At 59.7% G+C, this 23144-nt stretch overlaps 4 protein-coding genes across 4 annotated transcripts; all 4 read left to right on the forward strand.

The window, feature by feature from the left end:
- The first annotated feature begins 4259 nt into the window (after positions 1–4259).
- PRM2 (protamine 2) lies at positions 4260–5051 on the forward strand. The gene is made up of 2 exons (XM_039233618.1): positions 4260–4629; positions 4823–5051. The coding sequence occupies exons 1-2, from the start codon at positions 4377–4379 to the stop codon at positions 4864–4866; spliced, it is 297 nt and encodes a 98-aa protein (XP_039089549.1). The 5' UTR covers positions 4260–4376; the 3' UTR covers positions 4867–5051.
- A 1004-nt stretch (positions 5052–6055) lies between these two features.
- PRM3 (protamine 3) lies at positions 6056–6489 on the forward strand. The gene has a single exon (XM_039233626.1). The coding sequence runs from the start codon at positions 6106–6108 to the stop codon at positions 6400–6402; it is 297 nt and encodes a 98-aa protein (XP_039089557.1). The 5' UTR covers positions 6056–6105; the 3' UTR covers positions 6403–6489.
- A 3286-nt stretch (positions 6490–9775) lies between these two features.
- On the forward strand, positions 9776–11101 carry TNP2 (transition protein 2). The gene is made up of 2 exons (XM_039233617.1): positions 9776–10243; positions 10933–11101. Exons 1-2 carry the CDS (start codon positions 9847–9849, stop codon positions 10947–10949), a joined length of 414 nt encoding a protein of 137 aa, XP_039089548.1. The 5' UTR covers positions 9776–9846; the 3' UTR covers positions 10950–11101.
- A 9794-nt stretch (positions 11102–20895) lies between these two features.
- On the forward strand, positions 20896–22667 carry SOCS1 (suppressor of cytokine signaling 1). The gene is made up of 2 exons (XM_039233558.1): positions 20896–21027; positions 21552–22667. The coding sequence occupies exon 2, from the start codon at positions 21602–21604 to the stop codon at positions 22247–22249; it is 648 nt and encodes a 215-aa protein (XP_039089489.1). The 5' UTR covers positions 20896–21027; positions 21552–21601; the 3' UTR covers positions 22250–22667.
- The last annotated feature ends 477 nt before the right edge of the window (positions 22668–23144 follow it).

A 23144-nucleotide genomic window follows, 5' to 3' on the forward strand; every position in this document is an offset into this window, starting at 1 on the left:
GTACAGAAAGCATTTGCTGAGGGCAGAGCCAGAAGATAAAAGAAGCCTGGGCCCTTTGGAAAGGTGGAACCCCTTATACCAGCCCTGGAAAAGTCCTTCCTCCTAACCTCTCTTCCCTTTTTTTTTTTTTAAATAGTTTTAATAATTGATTTTGAAATAACTTCAAAGTTACAGAAAAAACCATGCAAAGAACTCCCCTTCGCCCAGACTGATCAAGTGTTAACATTCTATTCCACGTGCTCCGCTACTCATTCTCCTTCTGTTCTCTCTCACTCTTTCCCTAGATACGCGCCCATCACTACTTTCTTTTTCTAAATCACTCGAGAGCAACTGGCAAAATGATGCCCCTCGTGCCCAAATATTCCAGTGTGTGTCCCCAAAACAAGGACGCGATATGCCAAAGCACCTCTGACTTCTTAATGTGTATTTATTTTTGAGAGAGAGAGGGAGGGAGGGAAAGGGAGAGAGACTGCGTGTGAGCAGGGGAGGGGCTGGGGGGGGAGGCAGAGCGTCTGAAGCAGGCTCTGTGACAGCAGTGAGCCCTACGTGGGGCTTATGAGATCATGACCTGAGCCGAAGGTGGACACTCAACCGACTGAGCCACCCAGGCGCCCCAGCACCTCTAGCTTCTTAAGTAAAATGTAAAACTTACATCCACAAGTCAGTTATGTTGGTTTATGGTTAAAACTAATCAAATCTAATGCTAACTGCTACCCTCTTTATCCCTCGGACTCACAAGGGTCCCGGGAAAGATCACACAAAGCTCAGAGTGGGCTGACCCATCTTGTTCAAGTTCACCCATGCTCTCTGCCCCACCCACGGGGTCTCCTTCAACTCCTTACACTTGACCAGCGCTTTCTCAGCCTTGGGACTTCTCTTTTTTCAATCGAGGTGAAATTCACATAATATAAAACCCACCATTTTATGATTTGTTTTTTTTTTTTTTTTTTTTTTTAAGTAGGCTCCACGCCCAGCATGGAGCCCAATACGGGGCTCGAACTCAGGACCCAGAGATCAAGAGTAAACGTTTAATGGACCGAGGTACCCTGGTGCCCCCAAATTTGCCATTTTAAAGTGACTCGGGAGGCGCCTGGGTGGTTCAATCGATTAAGTGTCTGGCTGTTAACCTCGGCTCAGGTCATGATCTCATGGGTTTGTGAGTTCGAGCCCTGCATCGGATTCTGCGTTGATGGCAGGGGGCCTGCTGGGGATTCTCTCTCCCCGCCCCACCCCACGCTCTCTCTCTCTCTCAAAATAAATAAGCTTTAAGAAAAAAATAATTCAGGGACATTTAGTGTGTTCACACCGCTGTGTAACCACCCCCACCAAGTTCTGAAACTTTTCCTTCGCCCCAAAAGGAAGCCCTGTGTCCACTAAGCAGTCACTCCTTGGTTCCTTGGTGGCACGAGCGGCCACCGACCGACTTGTGTGACTACGGATGTCCGTCTTCTGGACCCTTCACATCAACAGAACCCACACTGTGCGCTGCCTCAGAACCTCACAGCCGCTGTTCCCGCTCCCGACATGCTTTTCCCTCCCCCATCCCGGACTCTCCCTTTAGCCATTCACATATCCTGTCGCCTCCCTGAGATCGAGTCCCCCGCCTCAACATATACCTTCGTAAAAAAGCCTCAGGCTTCCCTTCCCAGCATTTCCCGCCGTTTTAATTGTTCTGTGTGGTTGCTTCACGTTTCCCGTGGGTAGGCAAACATACAGCTGATGAGGCGGGAACACGCCTGCCTCACGTATTGCTGTACGCCAGGGCCTAGCCCGGAGTCGAGCACATACTAGGTGTTCAAAAGAGTTTTTGGTTATTGACTGACTGATTGAGTGGCCTTGACAGAGAAGTCCCCTTGTCTCCCCTCGGCCGGTGACCGGCGCGGGGAGGGTGGGGAGCACCCAATGCGCCGGGGCCGGTCCCCGCCCTGCTGTCACCAAGGGCCTCCCACATGCCCATATATGGACGCGATCAGGCCAGCTCGGGGCAGCGTCTGTGAGGTCGGGGCCCCTGCGACCTCACAGTGCCCAGGGCCCCGCCCTGTGTCTATAAGAGGCCTGCGAGCCGGCCCCCCAGCCCACAGCCCACCAAGTTCCACCTGCTCACAGGTTGGCTGGCTCAACCAAGGCAGACCCCCTGCTCTGAGCATCCGGGCCGGATCCACCCAGCACCATGGCCAGATACAGATGCTGCCGCAGCAGGAGCAGGTGCCGGCGCCGGAGACGCCGGTGCCGCCGACGGAGGAGGCGATGCTGCAGGAGGCGGAGGAGGAGAGGCAAGGGGCGCTCCGTGCTGGTGGGGGGGCAGGGGGAGCTGGGGCGGGGGTCCCGCGGCCGCGCTGAAAGCCCCTCTCCCTGCTGCGCCCCTCAGTGTGCTGTCGCCGCCGCTACATGAGGTGTAGGAGAAGATGATCCACGCGCCGGCTCCAAGCCCACCGCACTCCTGCCTGAACTTCTACCAGCCAGTCAAGACGGACCCGCCACCTCGCTGAACACGCCACCGGCACCATGACCCCAACAGGAGCCTGCTAACGAACAATGCCGCCTGTCAATAAATGATGAAAAAAATAGCTGCCGTCTCCCCTCTCTGCCTTGACGGGGGGCTCGTGGTGGGGGAGGCTTCGGGGGGATGCTGGAAAGAGGGGCCATGAGGCGACGGGCACTGGATCTTGTTCCAGACTCTTCGCCACACTCGGGTAGTGCAAATCTGCTCCCGCACCAGCCAGCCCTTGGGGAGCCCCACCCAGGGGGGACCCCCACCCAGGGGGGACCCCAGAAGCGGGTCCCCCCGGCTTCTGAGGGCTTCTCCCCAGCTGTGCTCAGTGTGCAGCCTGATCTGGGCCACACACCTGGCTCAGGACTTGCTCCCTGCCCTCACCGGGAGGTTTACCCCTATATCACAGAGCACCCGCTGAGGTTTCTGCCTTCCTGTCCTGGGCATGTAACCGCCCTACAAGTCTGAGGGCAGTACAAGTAGCTCAGGGCAGGAGGAAACTTGCCCATCTCCTCTGCCCACTCAACCGCGGGGTGCCCGAGGGTTTAAAATCCCAGGGAGATGTGGACATGGTTCACAAGACACTAGGGAAACTGTGAGCCAGGCAGACTCGGTCAGGTCCTTCGACACAGTCACACAGTGGCAACGCCCAGAGCATTCCATCAGTGACTTCAGTACATGGAAGTCACGGCCGAGACATTTCTGCGGTCACTTTGAGCATCATGCATTCATGACATCCAGGTACAGATGACCCGGTCTTTGCCAGTAAGGACATGGAATGGGACTGAACCCACTTGTCGGATCCTGCTTATCTGACTGTATACAGGCAGGATGGCTGGACGCAGACTCCCCTCCCATCCCCCCACATCCCGGGACAAGTTTTTACAAGCCGTCTGGGTGCTTCCTGGGCGCACATATTTAGGGTGGCGCTACACAGCATATGAATACTAGGATGGAATCAAGCAAATCCCCACAAACTTCATTGCTTAACACGCAAATTTATTATCTTGCATTGGGTTTTATGGAGCTAAAATCAAGTAAGGTGCGGGCAGGGCCGTGTTCCTTCTGGAGGCTCTAGGGGAGAAGAGCTGTTCTCCTCTTTCCCAGCTCGCGGAGGCCCCTGTGTTCCCACACTGGACCCACCCAGATACCCCAGGATGACCTCCCCATCTCCCGGCCCAAGAGTCCCCTTGCACCTCAGGTCACGTCCACAGGGTAAGGAGCTGTACAGGTGCTCCGACTGATTCTGGATTTCAGTGGGATCCTCCAAAGGACAGTGAGGTCCAGGAGAAAGGATCAGGACACCTTGGGAGGGGAGCACCACCTGGGCGGGAGGGGAGCACCACCTGGGCGGGAGGGGAGCACCACCTGGACTGGGAAGGGGTGAAGGCCAAGGGCATAGACTGGTGCCCAGCCTTGCCCCGTATTTGCAGAGTGACCTGGAGCAAGCCACATCACCTCTTTGTGGAAAAAGAGGAATTGGAGAGTAAAGGGATGCAGTGACAACCCCTTACAAAACCCCAGATCGAGGCGCAGCCCCAGGGCGGGGAGGAAGCTTCAGGAACGAGGGTGTGAGGGTTACACCAGCTGCGATGGAGAGTCCCACGCGCCGCAAGGGACCAGGGACACATTTTTTAGCCAAGGCAAGGGGGTGGCTTCCCCTTGCAGGCCCTGCCAGGTGTAAAGGGACGGGTCGGCGTGGGAACAATGGGCGGGGCAGGGCCACCGAGTCATAGTGGGGGGCCCCCTTTATATACAAGTCCGCAGAGAGCGGCCGGAAGAGCAGACCGACGTTAACAGCAAGAGCAGGTGGGCCGGCCTCAGCCCTCCTCCCCTGCCCCCAAGGCCAGCTGTGCCATCAGCCTAAGCCTCCTGCCCTGGGAACATGGTCCAGTGCCGCGCGAAGAGCCCGAGCGGACGTCCCCAGCGGGGGCGGAAGCAGGGCCAGCAGCTCGATGAGCAGGAGCAGGAGCAGGCAGTGAACCCAGAGGACGTCCAGGGGGACTGGAGGGTCTCCAAAGAGCGCTACTACCGACACCGGCGCTGCCTCCGCAGGAGGCGGTACAGGGTCCACAGGAGGCAGAGGAGCTCCTGCAGGAGGCGGCGCCGCACACGCGCCTGCAGGGGCCAACGCGGAGGTGGGGCCTGTCCCCTGGGGACACCCCCCACCCCAGCCCCGCTCCTGCCCCTGGTGTGCCCAGGATGGCCCTGGGGCCCGTCCCCTGGGGACACCCCCCCAGCCCCGCTCCTGCCCCTGGCACACCCAGGCTGGCCCTGGGACCCCACCCCATGACCCCCCTGAGCCCCATAACCAGAACTCTTTTCCAAAAGGCTACAGAATGGCCAGGAGGAGGAGATGCAAGAGCCAACACTGAACCTTCCCGGGCCCGTCACACCCCCGGACGGAAATTAAGGAAAAGGCGCCCACCAGAGAACCACCTCGCAAGACCAAAGCAATCCCCCCGACGCTGGGTGCCCACCCCCGAGTCGGCAGGGAGCCCACGACCTCTTGACTACAATGTGCACCAGTCATCTGCCAAATAAAGCTTGAGATAATAAACTTGCTGGCTGGGCTCTAAAGAAATACCCGGGGGGGAGGGGCGGGTAAGGATGTGCTGAGGGGCTGGCGAGAGGGAGAATTCCACGGAGATGGGAAGCAGGTCTGGCAGGCTCCAGCAAGAGCAAGGCCAGCGTGGGTGACCGAAGGCAAGGGGCTGGATGGAAGTGCTTTTATTGTGTGTGTGTGTGTGTGAGAGAGAGAGAGAGAGAGCGAGCAAGCACGTGTGCAAGTGCACACAAGTGGGGGAGGCCTTGAATAGTGAGACCATGACCTGAGCCAAACTCAGACGCACCACAAACTTTTCAATCCCTGTTGGCCAGGCTGTGCTCCCTCTGGAGACTCCAGGGCAGAACACTTCCAGTCACGGGCCTGTCCCCATTAGGGCCCACCCGGATCACCCAGCGTCATGTCCCCACCTCAAGAGCCCTGAGGATTTGGAGCAGAAAAAGGACCCATCCTGCATGCTCAGAAATGACTCCCACCTCCGGGCTGAAATCGTGCGCTATGGCTGCGTGGACAGAGACTTGTGACTCACAGCTTACACACAGGGCACAAGCTATAAGGGCACCTGTGTAGCGCCCCCCCCTCCCTGCCCAGGTCAAGAAAGCAGACATTTCCAGCCTCTCTCCTCCCTCACACCAGCTCCCCCCAAAAGTAACCACTATTCTGACCCATCTTCACATAATGGCAACAGCTCTCTGGGGCTGGGTATTTCCGGAATGTGGGGAGGAGTCTATGGGCTCTCCTGCTTCTGGACATTCTATCCCCAACTGTCATCCCAGCTAAATGGGGGGACTTCTGTCAGCACACATGAGACAGCATGGCCGGGCAGGGCTGCCGGCCTGGAATTCTGACCACGCGGAGGTGGGAGGACCTCAGTGGGACTGCTGGTTGCTGAGGTTTCAGCTGTCATCCCAGACTCAGGCATGGGGGGGGTGGCGCTTCAGGGGTCCCTTTGTGATGTCAGAGCCCCGCCTACTGTCCTCACAGCCCCTCTACCCCCCCCACCTCCAGTGGCCTTCACTCCCAGCCTGGAGAGGCAGCAAAGACGGCAATGGGTTCCCACTGTGCCAAGCTCGGCACAGGCCACGGCCGGGGCCAAGAATCCTCCATGAAGAAGCTCGTGGCCTGCGTGAGCCAGGATAACTTCTCCTTGTCATCAGAGGGGGAGGAAGAGGAGGAGGGAGAGGAGGTGGAGGGAGAGGAGGAGGAGGAGGAAGAGGAGGAGGAGCAGCTCCCAGTGCAGGGAAGGCTGCTGCTGATGGAGCCCGAGCAGCAGCAGGAGGAGGGAGCCGAGGGAGAGCCGCCCGCCGCCCAGCAGAGCCCTGAGCCCCAGCAGACACGCTCCTGACCCACGACGGGCGCCCACAGGGAGGTTCCCGCCACTGCTCCAGCGAGAGGAACTTTCAGAAAAGAGTCAATAAAAAGTCTCCAAGGACTTCTGCTCTCTGGTCTCTCTGACCCCCGGCCCATGGTGCCGTGCGAGTGTGTGTGTGGCCGTGTGCACGTGTGCGGGCGTGTGTGCAGAGGGAGGGCGAGGAGCGGGAGTCAGCGACCCCTGTTCCCGATGTCCAGCTGGAAGTTCTCACGAGCCCCCCGTCCCTCACCCCTGGCCATGACTTCTCAACCACCCTCCCCTGCTTCAGAGCTAGGAAGCGTGGTCACCAGGATGGGGAGTCAGACAGTTTGGTGGGGGGAAGGGGGGGACACACCATGGGCCAGTGAGCTGGAGAGCTCAGCCGACCCGGGCTCGAATTTCCTTCTGCTGGCTGGGTGACCTTGAGTGCGTCACTGTTTCTGAGCCACAGCCCCCCATCCTGGGCAGGGTGGGATTCCCTGCTACCCCACAGGTTAGTGTCTGAGAGAAGTAACCGCAGCGTGGGCGGAGTCGGGCCTGGTGCAGGGTGAGTTTAAGACAGGAGGCGTATATGCCACAGCCAGGGCTCCCATCCTCACGGTCAGGGTGACCCGCTGTGTCCCTCGCCACCGCCGCAGGCTGACTTCTGCCTTCATCAGGAGGTCCAGCTGCCAATGCCGCCATCACAGCAACGGGCGGTTGGCGCAGAAGCCGGCCCTTCCTGTGGCCTTCGAGAAGCACTGGAACCCACTGCCAGCCCCGGCTCTCCTAACCCTTTTCGTGCCGAAAGAAATGACCAATGAGTTCTCACCCTCTTCCCTTGGTCCTCTGAGCACCAGAGACCTGGGCCCAAGAAGGATCCGGATCAGGCTGCTGGGGAGGGGCGTGCGAGGTGGGTGGTATTCCCAGGAGATCCTCAGGGCAAGGGGAGGCCCTGAGTTACTCAAAGGGGAGGCCGCCGCTGAGGCCCGCAGAGGCCTGCTGTCCGGGGCTCCCACCCCCACGCCCCGACTGAGGAACTTGCTGAGCCTGTCCCGTCCTTCTGTCCATGCCCCATGGGTCCACCGGCCCGGTCATTTGCCCGCAAACATCCCATCGAATCCCTGCTGCATGCCGGGCACCATGCCAGGCACCATGGGCCTGGAGATGAATAAAACAGACGGTGTCCCCACTACGCACTGCAGGGCCGGGAAGCGGGAGTCAGCAGTGGAGGGGGGCAGAGACTGGGGAGAGGGGAGGGTGGGGGAGACAGTCCAGAGACCCACACAGAGTCCCCAGAGAGTGGCCCAGCACTGACCTCCCCCCCCCAACCACCCCACTGAGCTCACACAAGCAGAGTCATTAGAACACAAAGGGCCACACGCAGTCTCCATGACCGAGAGGCAGGACATTAGAAGGAGCCAGACCTGGATTGGAATCCTGGCTCTGCCCCTGACTAGCTGTGGGACTCTGGGCTGGTCACCCAAGCTCTCCGGGCCTGTTTCCTCTGTGTAAAAGACAACAAGGAGACACCCACCTCCCAGGGGGCGTTAGTTTCTTAGGGCTGCTATAATAAATGGTCACAGATTCAGTGGCTTAAGACAACAGAGATTCGCTCTCTCACAGTCTGGAGGCCGGAAGTGTGAAATTCTGGACAAGGCCACGCCCCTCGGGAGGTCCTGGGGGAGACCCTTCCTGCCTTGTCTGGCTCACAGGGGCCCCAGGACTTCCTTGGCGTGTGATCAAGTCACCCTCATCTCTGGCTCTGCCCCCACGTGGTTTTTCTGCCGGGGTCTTGTCTCTCTCATAAGGACACTTGTCACTGGATTTGGGGCCCACCTGGATAGCCCAGGATGCCCTCGAGATCCTTAATTTGCTTACATCTGCAAAGATCCATGGCAGGCTCCAGGGGTGAGGACATGGAGATATCTTTGGGGGGGGGGGGGCACAGGGCTGCCTATAGAAAGCGTGGGGCCGAGGCAGCCACATAGGAAGTGCTCTGTAAATGAGAGCGGCTTCTACCATGACCGAGGGGCCGGGCTTATGAATCAACTACAATAAAAGCAGGTGACGGCAAAGCCTCCAATAAGGGGCAAAGCTGTACGTGAGCAGGAGACAGAAGCAGGGGTTTGGCTGGGGGAGCTGCGGGGGAGGAGGACAGAGGGGGCTTTGAGGCAGCAGGATGCGGGAGCTATAGGCTGAGTGGCTAAGAGCGAAGCCCAGGGGCATCGGCCACCATGGGGAGAGGTGGGCGGCTGTGCACAGAGCACCAGAGGGCCACTCGAGCTCGGATGGGGCCGTGTGCAAACGCAGACGCCGGCTTCCCGCCCCAGGAGCTGGGGGTCTGAGCAGGGCCAGGGTGATTCCGGCTGTATGGCAGGGCTCCCCCATCAAGAAGCGAGCGGAGCAGGGAGAGGAGGAGGGGATCAGAGGAGAGGCAGGCTCTCGGGGGCAGCAGGAGGCTCAGGCTCCCAAAATACCACGAAGGAAGGAACGACCTCCCCTTGTTAGATAAGGAAACCAAGCCTCGAAAGCCAAAATACTCCACCCAAGATGGGACATCAGTCCCAGCCGGGCTTCAAACCAGGTTCTAAATCCCCCAGCTTGAAACCCTGCTGTGGAGGTGAGCTCACCAGGCGGACCGCCCATCAGTCCATCCGGCGACTCTTATCTGCCTATCCGCCGTGCGGTAAGCCATCCAATCCACTCAACGTCTGCCCACCCGCCTGTGTGGCTGTGTGCACCCGATCGGCCACCCACCGGGGTCAGAGAGGGTGCTCCTGGCTTGCACGCCACGTGGGGGGGGAATAAGGAAACGCACTGGGGATGCTTAGACAGCGGGTATGGAGGTCTTTCTGGGGGCTGGCCCTGAGCCAACCACTGGTCATAGATGCTCTAATTCATCCGGTGCAGGTGAGTGACCAGAGGAAAGCAAGCAGCAGATATGGGATGTGGACCCAGCTCAATCTGACCCAAGGGTCCCTACTGCTGGGTTGTGGTTTATTTTTACATTTTATTTATTAATTTTGAGAGAGACTGAGACAGCGCGAATGGGGCAGGGGCAGGGAGAGAGGGAGAGAGGGAGAGAGAATCCCAAGCAGGCTCCATGCCATCAGCACAGAGCCCGTGGGGCTCGAACCCATGAACTGTGAGATCGTGACCTGAGCCAAAACCAACAGTGGGACGCTTAACCGACTGAGCCCCCTGGGCGCCCCAAGGGTCCCTACTTTCAGCCAGCAAATGGGACTTTCCCAGAGTGCGCCCTAAAAGCGGCCCCACCCTAGGGGAAGGGTAAGGGGCAGGGGCTTTGTCCCCGCCTGGCCACATCTGTCACACCCTGGTGCCCTGTGATGTCACAATCTGCCTCAACTATAAAAGCAGGGGCTGTTGAGGCCTCTGTAAAGCTGGGTGTGCTGCAGGAGGAGGAGGAGGCCTCCGGCCCCCCAAGCGCCGCCTCCCATGGACACCAAGACACAGAGCCTGCCCATCGCCCACACGCAGCCCCACGGCAACTCTCGGCCCCAAAGCCACACCTGCAGCCCGTGCAACTGCAGCTCTCACTGCCACAGCTGCGGCCAGACCTGCGGCCGGACCTGCGGCCAGAGCCGGAGCGGAAGCTGTAGCCGGAGCCGGACCTCCAGCCACAGCCCGACTGGCCCCCAGAGCCAGAGTCCCAGCCCCAGCCCACCTCCGAGGCACCAGAAACACAGCCAGCACTCCCGCCGCTGTCCCCCGCGGCCCACCACTCATTCCTGCAGCTACCCCAAGAACAGAAAGAATCTGGAAAGGAAGGTGAACAAGAGGAAGGTGGCCAGGAGGAGCCCGCAGGCGCATAAAACAAAGAGGCGGAACTCAGGTAGCCTTCAAGCAGGTGGGGACCCTCCCCCTCCCCCACCCCCACCCCAGACGGGGGGAAGCAGCCTGGCTGGACCTTAGGCGGGGAGGGAGGTGAGGGCTGCAGCCTCTGCGCCAGAGCACACAGGGACCACAGGCAAGGGCGACCAGAGGGCAGTTGCACAGGTGACGCACTGACGGACTCGCCCTTCAGAGAGGGCGATGCCTGGGAGGGTGGACAGACTGCATCCGCTCCATGACTGGTGAATGGACGGGGGGAATGGGTGGGGCGTATTTGATGGCTGCAGGAAGAAAGCTGGTTGGATTGGTTGACCACTGGCTAGGTGGGTGGATGAGCAGATTAGCGGGTGGATAAAAGGGTGGATGAGCCGACTGGCCGGCTAGCTGGAAGCAGGAGTGCACCAGTGGAAGGAAGACGCTTCGACGGAGGCCGAGCGGGTAGCCTGGATAGAGTTTAGTGAAATGACGTTGGATAAATGCATGGACTGGTGAATTCATGGGTGGCTGGGTGATCCGGGGGACAAATGGATGGATTCACAGATGAGGAAAGGATGTTGACAGTCTAAGCTCTACCCACACCGCACCCCCGTGCTTAGGTGCCGATGAGCAGTCCAAAACCCCAAGGAGGGAGCGACTGCGTGACGCGATCGATGTGCGGTTAAAAGGTCCTTTCCCATTCCCACCCCTCAGGGCGGAAGTACGACTGAGACAGCCCCCTGCGGCTTGTTCCTGTGTTGGTTGCACCCCAAACAAGAAATGCCATCGACAAGCTAGAAGGAAGTCCAACTTTTTGCAAGAACATGTCACTACAGTGATTTCTATGCAACGTTGATTAAAGCTTGCATGCTGGATGACTGTCCCTTGAGTTGGCGCGTTGATTTCACAAAAAGGGTCACGTGTTTGGGGGGCCTGGTCTGGAAGCTCGAAGAGGGGACGAGGCTGTGTAAGGAGCAGGGGCGTGGCTTGTGTGGGGGCCTCGTGGAAGTGTGTAAGCCAATGCCAGCACGGAGGCGGAAATGAAGGCGGGGTTTCCCCAGGCAGCCTGGGAAGCAGATGGACAGAGCCCTCCTCTGCCCTAGACTTCCCACCTTGGGGCACACGAGTGCGTGCACACACACACACACACACACACACCACACACACACACACGGGATGCCCACAGGTCCATACCCTGTTCATGTGACCCACATGCAGTAGCCAGCACACAGGTGTGGCGGGAAACAGACAGGGAAGGGGTCGGGGATGTGCCCTTGGAAGTCCAGAGCTCACTGGGTTTGAATCCTGGCTTTCATTTCCCTGCTGTTGATGCTCACTTGTCCCAACAAACGTTTACTAAGGGACCAAGTATGTTCTGGCACTGTGCGGGGCGCTGGTCCTGTCCAGAGAAAGAACGAGGGGAAAAAAGGGAGCAAGGCGATTTCATGCAGAGCAACACTAAACTGAGGGAAGAACATTCTGGGCCAAAGAAAGAGCGTCCCTTTGCGGGGTCCCTTGTGTTTCTAAAGACGGTGGTCGCTGCCATGTGGAGACAGAGCTACAGGGAACAGAAGACCGTTGGTGGCGTGCGGCTGTGGTCTGGACTGAAGCGTTGAATCAGTCTCCTCCTCTGCAAAATGGGTGCACACAGTAGGTGCTCAGGGAGCCTTTGCAAAATTAACAAGGCATATGAAGCACCAGATGGTGGGAATAGTTAGGGCCTCATGTGAATTAGCACAAGCCTCTAAGGGTCAGACCCAAGTTCCTAGCTGGGGGAGCTCCAACTCAGCCTGTTTCCTCCAAGACCCCCACCCCCCCGCCACGTCTAACTGGGTAATCATTTCTCACTTCACAGTCCAGCAGCCCTGTCAGTGCCTGGGCACCCGGATGCTTGGGATTCCCTTCTGTGTTTCCCTTGGCATCTGGGCTGCTGGAACAGAGGGAGGCATGTGCAGATGGGGCAGGCGTGGAAATGCTCGTGGTGTGTGCAGTGGACAGAAGGGAACCAGGAGGGGGCCTTATGGGGTGCTCGCTTTCTGAAACTAACATCACACTATATGTCAGGTACAGGGAGCCCAACTTCTGCGGAACAGTGGCCAGGCCAGGAAGGTCCCCTCTCAGATCTCTGCTGTGTGGCCTTAGGGAGTCCTTTCCCCTCTCTGTGCCCGGGTCTCATCCCCCGAGGGGTTCCTGGGGAGGGTTCCCTGAGCTAATGCACATAGAAGCATCTAGGATGGGGCCAGGTACACAGCCTGCACTTCCTGGGCCCCTAGCCTCCCCACAGCAGGGAAATGTTTGGGTGAGTACCACATACCGATGAGAGGATGTGGGGAGGGCCCAGGCGGGCTGGGGAAATTACCATTTACTGAGCATCTATGAGGTGCCCGATGCTTTGACATAAATGTTTCCACTGAATCCACACACCCAAGGCAGGAGACATTACCGTTCCCATTTTACAGATGAAGAAGCTCAGACTCAGAGGTCAATGGTTTGATGTAAGGTCTGCAGGACGGCAGGTCTGAGATCAGACATTTACATTTTGCCCCAAACCACCTGGTTTCCTATTAAAAATGTGATGCCATGAAAGTCACGGACACCTCAAGGCAAAAGAGTTTGGGGAGCCCTTCTGGGAAGCACGTTTTAAGGGAGCAGGTGGAGACAGAGGGTCAGAAGATAAGGTCAAGGGACTTTGAATCCCATCCACCAACGGGCCTCCCTGTTCCCTGGACAGTGTCCTTTTATGATAACACCACTGAAGGCAGGAGATCTATTGTGGAGACACGACCTCTGTAACAAGAGGAAGTGAACTGGGAAGCAGGCAGACAGAGTTGCATGTGTGGTTGACGGACCCATCCTTACCCCCACGTTTCCAACACTCAGAAAAAAGTTGCACAAACACACACAGATGACCAGTCACACAGACAAAGGACTTGCCCTTCGAACCCACTCAGACACGGAGAGAGCTAGGTATGCATGTGGGCTCCTCAGCACACACACCCACACACACCTCTCTTCGCACGCCGCCCCTGCCACCCCAGCGCACACGCCGCCAGCTGGCACTCACCGGTGCACGACACCCCCCCCCCCCCCCCCGCGCAGATGCAATGACAAGAGGAAAGACAGCAAACCACAGGCTCATTCTTTTACTTGCTTGGTTTCAGTTGGGGAGGCAGTAGTTTGGGGGGCAGGTCCGCTGGAAACCCAAATTCAGGAAACAGAAACACAGGCTCAGTTTGGCCACCGAGAAGGCTGTGCAGATTCTGACAGCAACCTATCTTGCCTTTCTGGTTCAGAGATTTAATTTGGGGGGGACACTGGGGGTGAGGGGTAGAAATGCCAGGACCCAGGGCAGGGCTACCATTCCTACGGGCCCCCGGGGTCGGTCGCTCAGGGGACCCAGCAGATCCTGGGTTGAGATGCCCCATCTGAGGTACGATTCGGGAGGAAAAACTACTCAAACTCTGTAGCCATCCAGCCCCAGCTCCGATTCCCAGCTCCCTCACTCCCTCGCTGGATGACCCCAGGCCTGTCTCTTAACCTCTCTGAGCCTTATTTGCACCTCATGCTTTGTGAAGAGGTCCAAGGGGTCCCCCGTTCTGGATCGCTGTACCCCCGGTACTTAGCAGCATGGCTTATTAGGCATTTTTCGTGGGCAAAAATGGAAAACGATGAGTCGTGACAAGTGCTGGCGAGGGTACAAGGGAGCAGACACAGTTGGCGGTGCCTGCTGAGGGCTAATCGTGCCCATGTGAGCTGGCAGGCAAACAGGTGGCGTCTATTACCATTTGAAGTGTACAACTTGGTTTTCCCACGTATGCCAGGAGGAGGTACAGGGAGGTTCAGGGCCACACTGGTGTGTAAGAGCCAAAGACTGGAAATAATTCATGGGGCCCCCGGGGGGCTCAGTCGGTTGAGCATCCGGTTTTGGGTCGGGTCTTGATCCTGCGTTTTGTGAGTTCGAGCCCCGCGTCGGGCTCTGTGCTGATGGTGCAGAGTCTACTTAGGACTCTGTCCTTTCTTCTCTCTGTCCCTCCCCCACTTGTGCCCTTTCTCTCTCTCTCTCTCTGGATTGCCAGCAGATGTTTGGTGAGAAGAACAAGCTGGGGAAAGATCTATCATTGACAGAGGGAAACAGCCTACACAAAACAACCCTTTATTTTTATGGGGGTGGGAAAGCGCTATGTAAGTGCATAGAGAAGTCTGGAAGCGCAGAGACCAAGGTGGTGGCTAGGGTTACGTCTGCGGAGGGGAAGCGCTTGAAGCATTTTATACAAGGAAACGAGAGAGTTACGGAGAAAACAGAAACGAGCATTGGCGAAGTGTCCAGCAGGTGTGCGGCCAAGCTTTGCTGACTCAGAAGGGAGATGGTCCAGGGGCGGTGACGCTAAGCTCTGTGACGGCTGAGGACAGTCACCTGTTCTCAAACCAATGGCAGCAGCCCCCGTTTCTGGGCTTGGTCTGGCAAGGTGGCCTGGAAGGTTCTCCCTAGAGGGGCTCATCACTGCAGCCCCAGGAAATGCCAAGGCCAGCACCTGGCCTTCCCCCAGCCAAGCCACCACCTGTAAACCCTTCCTGCTTCCCTTTGCCTCATCTCTTGCCACCTGCCACTCGGGTCCTCAAATGTTTGTCTCCAGGCCTTTGCCCGGGCCGTGCTCTGTCAGAAGCACGCTCCCTTCTTGTCCCTCGGCCAAGCCCTCCCTGTTCTTTAAAATTCAGGTCAAGGATCACCTCCTCCCAGAGCCCGCTCAGGACCCTGCCCGCCTGGCCGGGTGCCCGTTCTGTGCCAGCGGACCCTGGGCTTGCCAGGTCACGCGGCCACTGTCGAGCCTCTGGAGACGAGATGCCGCCTCAACCTGAGAAGGGGGACCGAGTCAAGTCGCGGTACCCGCCGCTGGCAGTGGCTTTCTTGCAGGGAGCGGCCCCGCGAGCTGAGGAGCCATCCGTGGCCCTGAGTCTCAGGGTCCCTGGTCTGCTGTGTGTGTCTGCTTTCGTGTCTGCTTTCCTAGCGTTCACACATTCTCCTTTGCACTCTGTCTGCTGCCAGAGGGAACTGCCACTGCTTCTCGCTGTCAGCAGCTCACACCTACTTTGCTACGGCGGGTCGGGTGGGGACCCGATCGGCCAATTAGAAGAGTCCCCAGGGATTCAGTAGTGCGGTCCCCAGGGATTTACTGATGCAAAGGCACTGGGGCTACCAGGCTTGGAGTTTGTGGTGTTCTTGCAGCTTCTGGATTCAGTCCACTTGCCTGAAGCCATCACTCGTAGCAGACACGAGGCAGGGGAGCTGGGCCTGGAACCAGGTATGTGTGGACTCCACGACCAGTGCTCTCAGGTCCTCTTTCCCACCCCTCCTACTTTAGACTTATTAATACAGTCGCCGCTGCTTTCCGGAGGCTGTTAAATAACCTGATCTACTTGATCTCTGAGCTCTTTCTTCGCCTGTCACAGGGGGGCGGGGAGGCCGCTGGAAGGCTCTCATCAAGCCTCTCCAGGACCAGCGAGGGGCTCTGGAGTCCAGGCACCAGCTCATGCGATCACTCCGGGCCTTTCGGCCTCCTCTGCTCCAGAGGAGAACCTTCTCCTCGGACTCGAGTGTCCCCAGCGGCGCACGCATTCCCTGGAACATGCCATCATCACGGCGGTCGGGAGGGTCTGGGACCAGGTTCCGCCCCACGCGGCGAAGCAGAGGCCTCCACCTACAGAGGCCTCCGGGGAGGCTCAGCCTCTCCACAACTACTGCTCGTCCCACCAGCTCACGGATAGTGCTTCTCTCCTCTGGTAAATGACGACACCTGATTGCTCCCATTTTGTAAGATCACGGGAAAGAGTAAGACGATATGCCAAAAAGCTGTCACCTAGCCCAGAGCTAGGGGCCCAGCAAACTGTGAATCCTTTCCCAAGGTCTCCTGGGAAGCGAGGACTGACCCCCAGGACTCAGGCCTTGGACTCCCCAAGCAGTGCTCTCTCGTACAGTGTGCCCTCCGGCTGCCCCTTGGAACTGGTTTTGCACCCCTCTGAGGGGACTAGGGTGGTGAGGCCCTGGCGGGTCGGGGACAGTCGTGAGGCATGTGCCAAGGCCCCTACCATGGGTCATTGTGGCTAAAGACCCAGCTGTCTGGAAGGTCAGCCGTCAGAGGCTTCTTTCCACGTCCAGCCCTATGGCGTTTCTGGGGCTGTCTCCAGCCGTCAGGGTGAAATCCAAACCCTTCCCACCTTCTAGCCAGGACCCCCCGGCTGCCTGGACCCCTGCCAACCCCTGTGTCTCATCCCCGCTCTCACCCCCTTGCTGTCTGCACTAGCACTACGCCCTCTCTCTGGTCCTCACACAGGCCTGCCAATCCCACCGCAGGGCCTTTGCGTGAGCTGCTTGCTCTCTGTGCCTGGAACCCTCTTCAGCCCACTTTTAGAAAGACGTCAACTCCGCCACCATCCGAAAGGCTTTCTCTGACTGCCTGATCCCCCTCTTGCCCCAAACCCGCAAAGCCCTCGTCGCTCCCTGTTCCCACGTTTATTTCCCCCACAGCACTTAGTACAGTGTGACACGCTCCTGTGAATTCCCTGCCTTCTCCCTGTCTGCTTGAAGACCCCTGAGTTCCCAGTGCCTGGCAGACAGCAGGCACTCAACAAATACCCGCTTGAATGAATACTGAAGGAGGGAAATAGATGCCTTATTGTCCCCATCTTGCAGATCGGGAAACTGAGGCACAGAGAAGCTAAGAAGCTTGCCCCAGGCCACGTGCTTATTAAGAGACAGACTGAAACCCAGGCTGGTGGAGAGCAGTCTCCACAATGTGAGCCCCACTGCTCGGGGCTCCCCAGAAGCACAGACTCCCATGGGAACCTCGACTACCCCCACGGGTTAGAGGCAGGTGGGCTGGAGGCGCACAGGGGCAGAGGCCAACGCCAGGACCGCAGGCCCTGGCCCGGGACAGCTTTTCCCAGCAGGACTTTGACAAAGCTGGAAAGAGAAACTGAAAAACGGAGCCCTGTGGGCCAGGATTTTGATTCCCCGCTGCTGCTGGCGGCGCCCTCGCTTCTGAGCTGACTGGGCTCACCCAGTGGGGTGCAAGACCACCCCACACGTCAGGTTGCAGCCCAGCCAGCTGCGGCCGGAGGGCAGTCCCCATTGCCCTGTTGACAACAAGTCGCTTGTGCCAAGCGCCTTCTCTGTGCCGGGCTTTGGCACACACGGCTGCTCTGTGAGGTACAAAACTTCCAGGGGCTGTTCTGCGGATGGGGCAGACAAGGCCCAGAGAGGGCAAGTCGCTTGGCCAAGGGCACGCAGCTGGGAGGCAGCAGGCGTGGAGTCGGAACGCAGCCCAGTCCTGCCGTGGAGCCTGAGCTCGTCGGGGCTCCGGCGCTGCCCAGCATCCTTGGGGCCCGGCCCTGGGTCCCCAGGGAGAATAGCCAAGAAGGCAGAGGTCTGTCAATCAGCATATTTCTTTTTCCCTTTTGGTATCTGGATTTGGTTTCATTTTGAAGCCAGGGCTTCAGAAAATGAAACCAAAGCTGCAGCGACTGTCCCGTCGTCACTAAGTGTCCTGGCATGTGGTCAGTGACTTGAGCCTGACTCACCACGCCGTTCACAAGCAGGGTCTGGGCAGGCTGGAGGAGGGGCCGAGCCCACCGTACGGGCAAGAAAACAGACCCTGGGGAAGGACTCAGAGCCACAAAGGGCAAGGTGGAGGCCTCGACGCCGAGACCTGGGGCCTCCTCAAGCTCCCATGTGAGATGGAAGCCGGCAGGACAGTCCCCGCTCCTCCCCAGGCAGGCTCAGGATACAAATGAGTCTCTGACTTCGTGGGCGTCTATTTTCCTAGCAGACAGGCCAGGATTTGCGATCGCCAGGCACTGGTTGGAGGAGGGAGTCTGTAGCACAGCGGACAAGGGTGGAAGCTCACCCTGCAGCTCTGCCCCTTCTGAGCTGTGTGCCCCGAACAAAGTGATTCTCCTTCTAAGCCTCAGTTTCTCCATCTGTACAATGGCCAGATTAGATTGTCCTGCCAGTCCAATGAGCTAAGGACTGTAAAGCATTTAGCACAGAGTCACCTTAGCCAGTACACCCCAGGTGTGAGTGAATGAAAGGAAGGAGGGGGGCTTTCCAGGCACGGGTGGGGGCGTGGCAACAAGAGGGGGCTGTGAGAAGGGGGCCCCAGTCCCCAAGAAAAGGGGTGGCTCTCACAGAGAGGCATGGAAGCTGCTGGTGGGGGCTACGGGGGCATAGGGATCATCAGCTATTTATAGATTTCCCTCTGCCCAGAGGCCTGCCGAGAAGCCTGCTGGCAGGAAGGCTGCCCTGCAGGAAGCAGCCCGGCCTGCCTGCTCTGGGCCTGGACCGCCACCCCCAGTTCAAGTGAGAAGGAGGCGCTACCCTTTCCCCCGCCAGCACCCAGGGGCCTGGTTTACCCCCATGAAACTCGCCTCCTTCTACTATGCCCGTGCCTCCTCTGGCCTGGGCTCCTTAGCTTAGGACTTCTAAAAGCGACAGGGGGTTGGGGCGCTCAGTCGGTTGAGCAACTTCAGCTCAGGTCATGATCTCGCGGTTCGTGAGTTCAGGTCCCGCACCGGGCTCCGTGCTGACAGCATGGAGCCTGGAGCCTGCTTCGGATTCTGTGCCTCTCTCTTTCTTTGCTCCTCGTCCATTTACTCTCAGTCTCTCGCTCTCGAAATTAAATAAACATAAAAAAAAAATTTTTTTTTAAATGGACACGGGATGAAGCCACGTGGCGACAGGATCTAACACACCCTCAGAGGAACAAGAGCGAGAGCAAACAAACACCTGCTGAATGCTTATTATGACCAGGGACAGTTCTAAGCCCTTGACCCATAATCCCTCTAACCTCTGCTGCTAGGAAGGAGGTATTACTCTTTATTCTGTTTCAGAGATGGAGAAACCGAAGCAGAGGGGCTCGTCACACGCTCAAAGTCAGAAGGCTGGAAAGTTGTACAGTTGAACCAGAATCCAGGTAGTCTGGGTCCAAAGTCAGACTTTTCACCACTACCTTTTTCTCCCCCCACCCCCACCACAGGGCACGGCGCCGGCAGGTGCTCTGGAATGACCACAGCACCTGGCCACGGGCACACGCACGTCTCCACACCCCTCCCACCTCGTTGCATACACCTTCAGACACATATGCCTACATGCTCGCGACCCGGAACAACTACGTGAATGACCAGTACCAGCTCCTGCCAATGTGAATTCAGGGAGCTGATGGGGTCCTAAGCAAGCCTGGTTCTGGGCTGTCCCCGTGTGTTTAAGAGGAAACACGGGCAGCCTGGGGCCAGGGAAGGAAAGCACCAAGGGGACCGGCCGGAGGACCTGGAGCCTGTTAGGGCTTTGAGGAGAAGGGCTTCCAGAGAGGGCTGGGCTGCAACCTGAGAGGGGCCTGTAGAGGGCGGTATGTGCCAGTGTGAGGCCACCCGCCAAGCTCCCAGCCCGGCCAGTCTTCTGCATAACTCTGTGACTAACCACACACTGGCCCCGACCCTCATGTGCTCTTTCTTGCTTTCAAAAATACACGTACCGCAGGCACCTCCTCCGTGCTCTTCCACGACAGACAAGGTCACTGGATCCTGCACACGGGTGTACAAAGTATAGCTGGCACCATCAAGCCCCCAGGGTCCCAAACCGGAGGTCTGAGCCCAGGGTGGTGGCAGCCACTGGACGGAGCAGCGGGAGGGGACTGACTCTGTAAGGTGGTAGCTGGGGGAGAGGAGGGCGGGCCAGGAAAATTCAAAGTAGGTTTTGGGAATCATGACATCAATGGACCATCTTTTCATTAGGCTCCAAAGTGCGTCTGGAGGTGCCCAGCTGTTTCCCTCCCCAGAATAAGAGAGGAGGGGCATGCTCGTCCAGAGCGCCTCCTCTGCGGGTTCCTGCAGATCACAGCCCCTCTCCCGGGCCTCAGTTTCCCCGGCTGTCCCCTGGTGGGGAGGCAGAGCCAAGGCTGCCCTTGACGGCCCCGCCCGGTTTCCGAGGAACTCGGATCCGCAGTCGAGGCGCCTTTCTCGCGCTTCCGAAGGGTTCCTCTGAAGCCTGTGGTCAGGCCACGGCTTCCTGGGAAGCCCAGGCCGAGACCAGGGACGGTGACGGGCTGGGAGGGTGCGGGGGCAGCCTCCAGAGGGTTTGGGGCTGCGGGGGGTAGGGGGACGGCGGGACGGGAGCAGCCCCGTGCGGTCCGGGGCCGGGTCTGCAGCCGGGACCCCAGAATCGGGAGGTGGGGTCTGGCTCCAGGGAATCAGAGGGCAGAGATGTAGCAGAGCCGGCGCCGCGACACCAGGCAGGGGGAGGGGGAGGGGCGAGGGGTGTGTCGGAGCCAGTCCAGAGTATATACTACACGGCTTGGCTGCAGAGATCCGCGACCTAGGGTAGTAGTGGGGGCCAAAGTAGGGGCAGGGCCTCCGGGTGCAAGGGGGCATCGGACTGGCAGGGGGTCCAGAGCCCTTGATGGAGGGGGTCCTAGGACGAGTGGGAGGCCGGGTGGGGAGGGGGGCTCTCAGGGGAGGTCCCCCGAGTGCGTGGGAAAGGTCGAGCTCGAGTGGCCGGCGCCTCGCGCCGCCACAGAAATGGAAACCGAAAGTAGCGCGGAGGGGCGGGGCCTGCGGGGGTGGAGCCTGCGGGGGGCGGGGCCGCGGCCACCCGGCCCCACCTCCTACCCGTTTAAAATAAAAGACTGGTGCAGGGGCGGGCGCGGAGCAGAGCGAGCTGCGGCCGTGGCAGCTGCACGGCTCCCGGCCCCAGAGCATGCGCGAGAGCCGCCCCGGAGCCCCCCGCCGCCCCGCCCGCGGCGCCCCGCGCCCCGCCGCCAGGTGAGCCGGGCACTAGGCAAGGGAGCAGGAGGGAGAGGGGAGGACAGGGCAGGACGGCCGGGTGTCAGGCCCGGCCTCGGGGGGCGCGTGATGGGGTCGCGGCCGCCACGCCCCTGGCCCCCGCCGGCCCCACCCTGGCAGCCCCCCGCGCGCGGGGTTCCCGCAGCGCCGCTTCTCCGCCTTTGCCCAAACTGCCCGGACGAGGCGCCAGTCCCCGGTCTGGCCAGCAGGCGGCGGCCGCGGGGCGGCGAGCCGAGGCCCGGGTGGCTGCAGTCTTGGGCAGGTTGGCTCCCCGCACCTCTCTCCACGCCCCCCTCTCTCATCCAAACTCCGGGCGACCCGGCGGCCGCACTCCGCCCCGGCCGGGCCCCCACCCTGCCTGGAGGAGCTCCGCGGACGGGGAGGCCCATCTGCTAGAGGAGCCCACGGAGGCTCCCGGGGGCCGCGCCGACTCGGCCCTGCGCCCCCCGGCCGTTCCGGACCGGCGCGCCCCGGCTCTCGGCTCACCCCTGTGTCTCCCCCAGCGCACCTCCGGACGCTATGGCCCACCCCTCCGGCCGGCCCCGCGTGTAGGATGGTAGCACACAACCAGGTGGCAGCCGACAATGCAATCTCCACGGCAGCAGAGTCCCGACGGCGGCCAGAGCCTTCCTCGCCCTCGTCCCCGCCCTCGCCCTCGGCGGCGCCCGCGCGCCCGCGGCCCTGCCCGGCGGCCCCCGCCCCGGCCCCGGCCCCCGGAGACACGCACTTCCGCACGTTCCGCTCGCACGCCGAGTACCGGCGCATCACCCGGGCCAGCGCGCTCCTCGACGCCTGCGGCTTCTACTGGGGGCCCCTGAGCGTGCACGGGGCGCACGAGCGGCTGCGCGCCGAGCCCGTGGGCACCTTCCTGGTGCGCGACAGCCGCCAGCGGAACTGCTTCTTCGCCCTCAGCGTGAAGATGGCCTCGGGCCCCACGAGCATCCGCGTGCACTTCCAGGCCGGCCGCTTCCACCTGGACGGCAGCCGCGAGAGCTTCGACTGCCTCTTCGAGCTGCTGGAGCACTACGTGGCGGCGCCGCGCCGCATGCTCGGGGCCCCGCTGCGCCAGCTCCGCGTGCGGCCGCTGCAGGAGCTGTGTCGCCAGCGCATCGTGGCCACAGTGGGCCGCGAGAACCTGGCGCGCATCCCCCTCAACCCCGTCCTCCGCGATTACTTGAGCTCCTTCCCCTTCCAGATCTGACCGGCCACGCACGCAGCATTAACTCGGGGGCTGTTATTATTTTGTATTATTAATTATTATTTCCCGGGGACCACGTGGGTGCCCTCCCCACCTGGGTTGGAGGGAGCGGGTGTGGGGGCGAGGTGCCTCCCCCTCTCCGCTGGAGACGAGGCCGCAGACCCCTCCCCATCTCTTGGGACGGGGGCGCCCCCCCCTCCTGGTGCTCCCTCTGGGCCTCTCTGGTGGTTGTAGCAGCTTAACTGTATGTGGGGCCAGGACCTGAATTTGTACCTCCTACCTCTTCATGTTTACATATACCCAGTATCTTTGCACAAACCAGGGGTTGGGGGAGGGTCTCTGGCTTTATTTTTCTGCCGTGCAGAATCCTATTTTATATTTTTTACAACCAGTTTAGGTAATAAACTTTATTATGAAAGTTTTTTTTTTTTTTAAGAAAACCGGTTTCTAGAGCGTGTGCTTTGAACTCCCAGGACTCCCCGGGGGTTCTGAAGGGGCCCACGGAGAACGACCCTAGGACCGAGGCATCTGGCTGGAGAGGGGAGTGTGACCTGAGTTCTCTGCGGGCGGGAGGAGGGGGGGACCCTGCGTGGTTCCCGCCCTCGGGGGGACGGGAACAGCTGGTCCAGTCTTGGTGTCGGGTAGGGTAAAATGGCAGTTTGAGCCCTTGACTTGTGCCGTCCCCTCTCTGCGTTTTCCGCGATTCGGTCAGAAGAGCCTGTGAAGCAAGACTCTCTCCTCCTTTTCACAGAGGAGAGAAGCAGGATGGGCAGGGGTGAATGTGGCTGCCGCCCTGCCCCTGTCAGGAAAGACACCTGGGCGTCTTGTGGCTGTCCACCCAGCATCTGTCTGAAATGGATGACAGAGAGGAAACTTCTTTCATTCTGCGACCACAGCG

This window comes from Hyaena hyaena, unplaced genomic scaffold (genome assembly GCF_003009895.1).
Source record: "Hyaena hyaena isolate Hyena2069 unplaced genomic scaffold, ASM300989v1 scaffold_76, whole genome shotgun sequence".
NCBI lineage: Eukaryota > Metazoa > Chordata > Mammalia > Carnivora > Hyaenidae > Hyaena > Hyaena hyaena.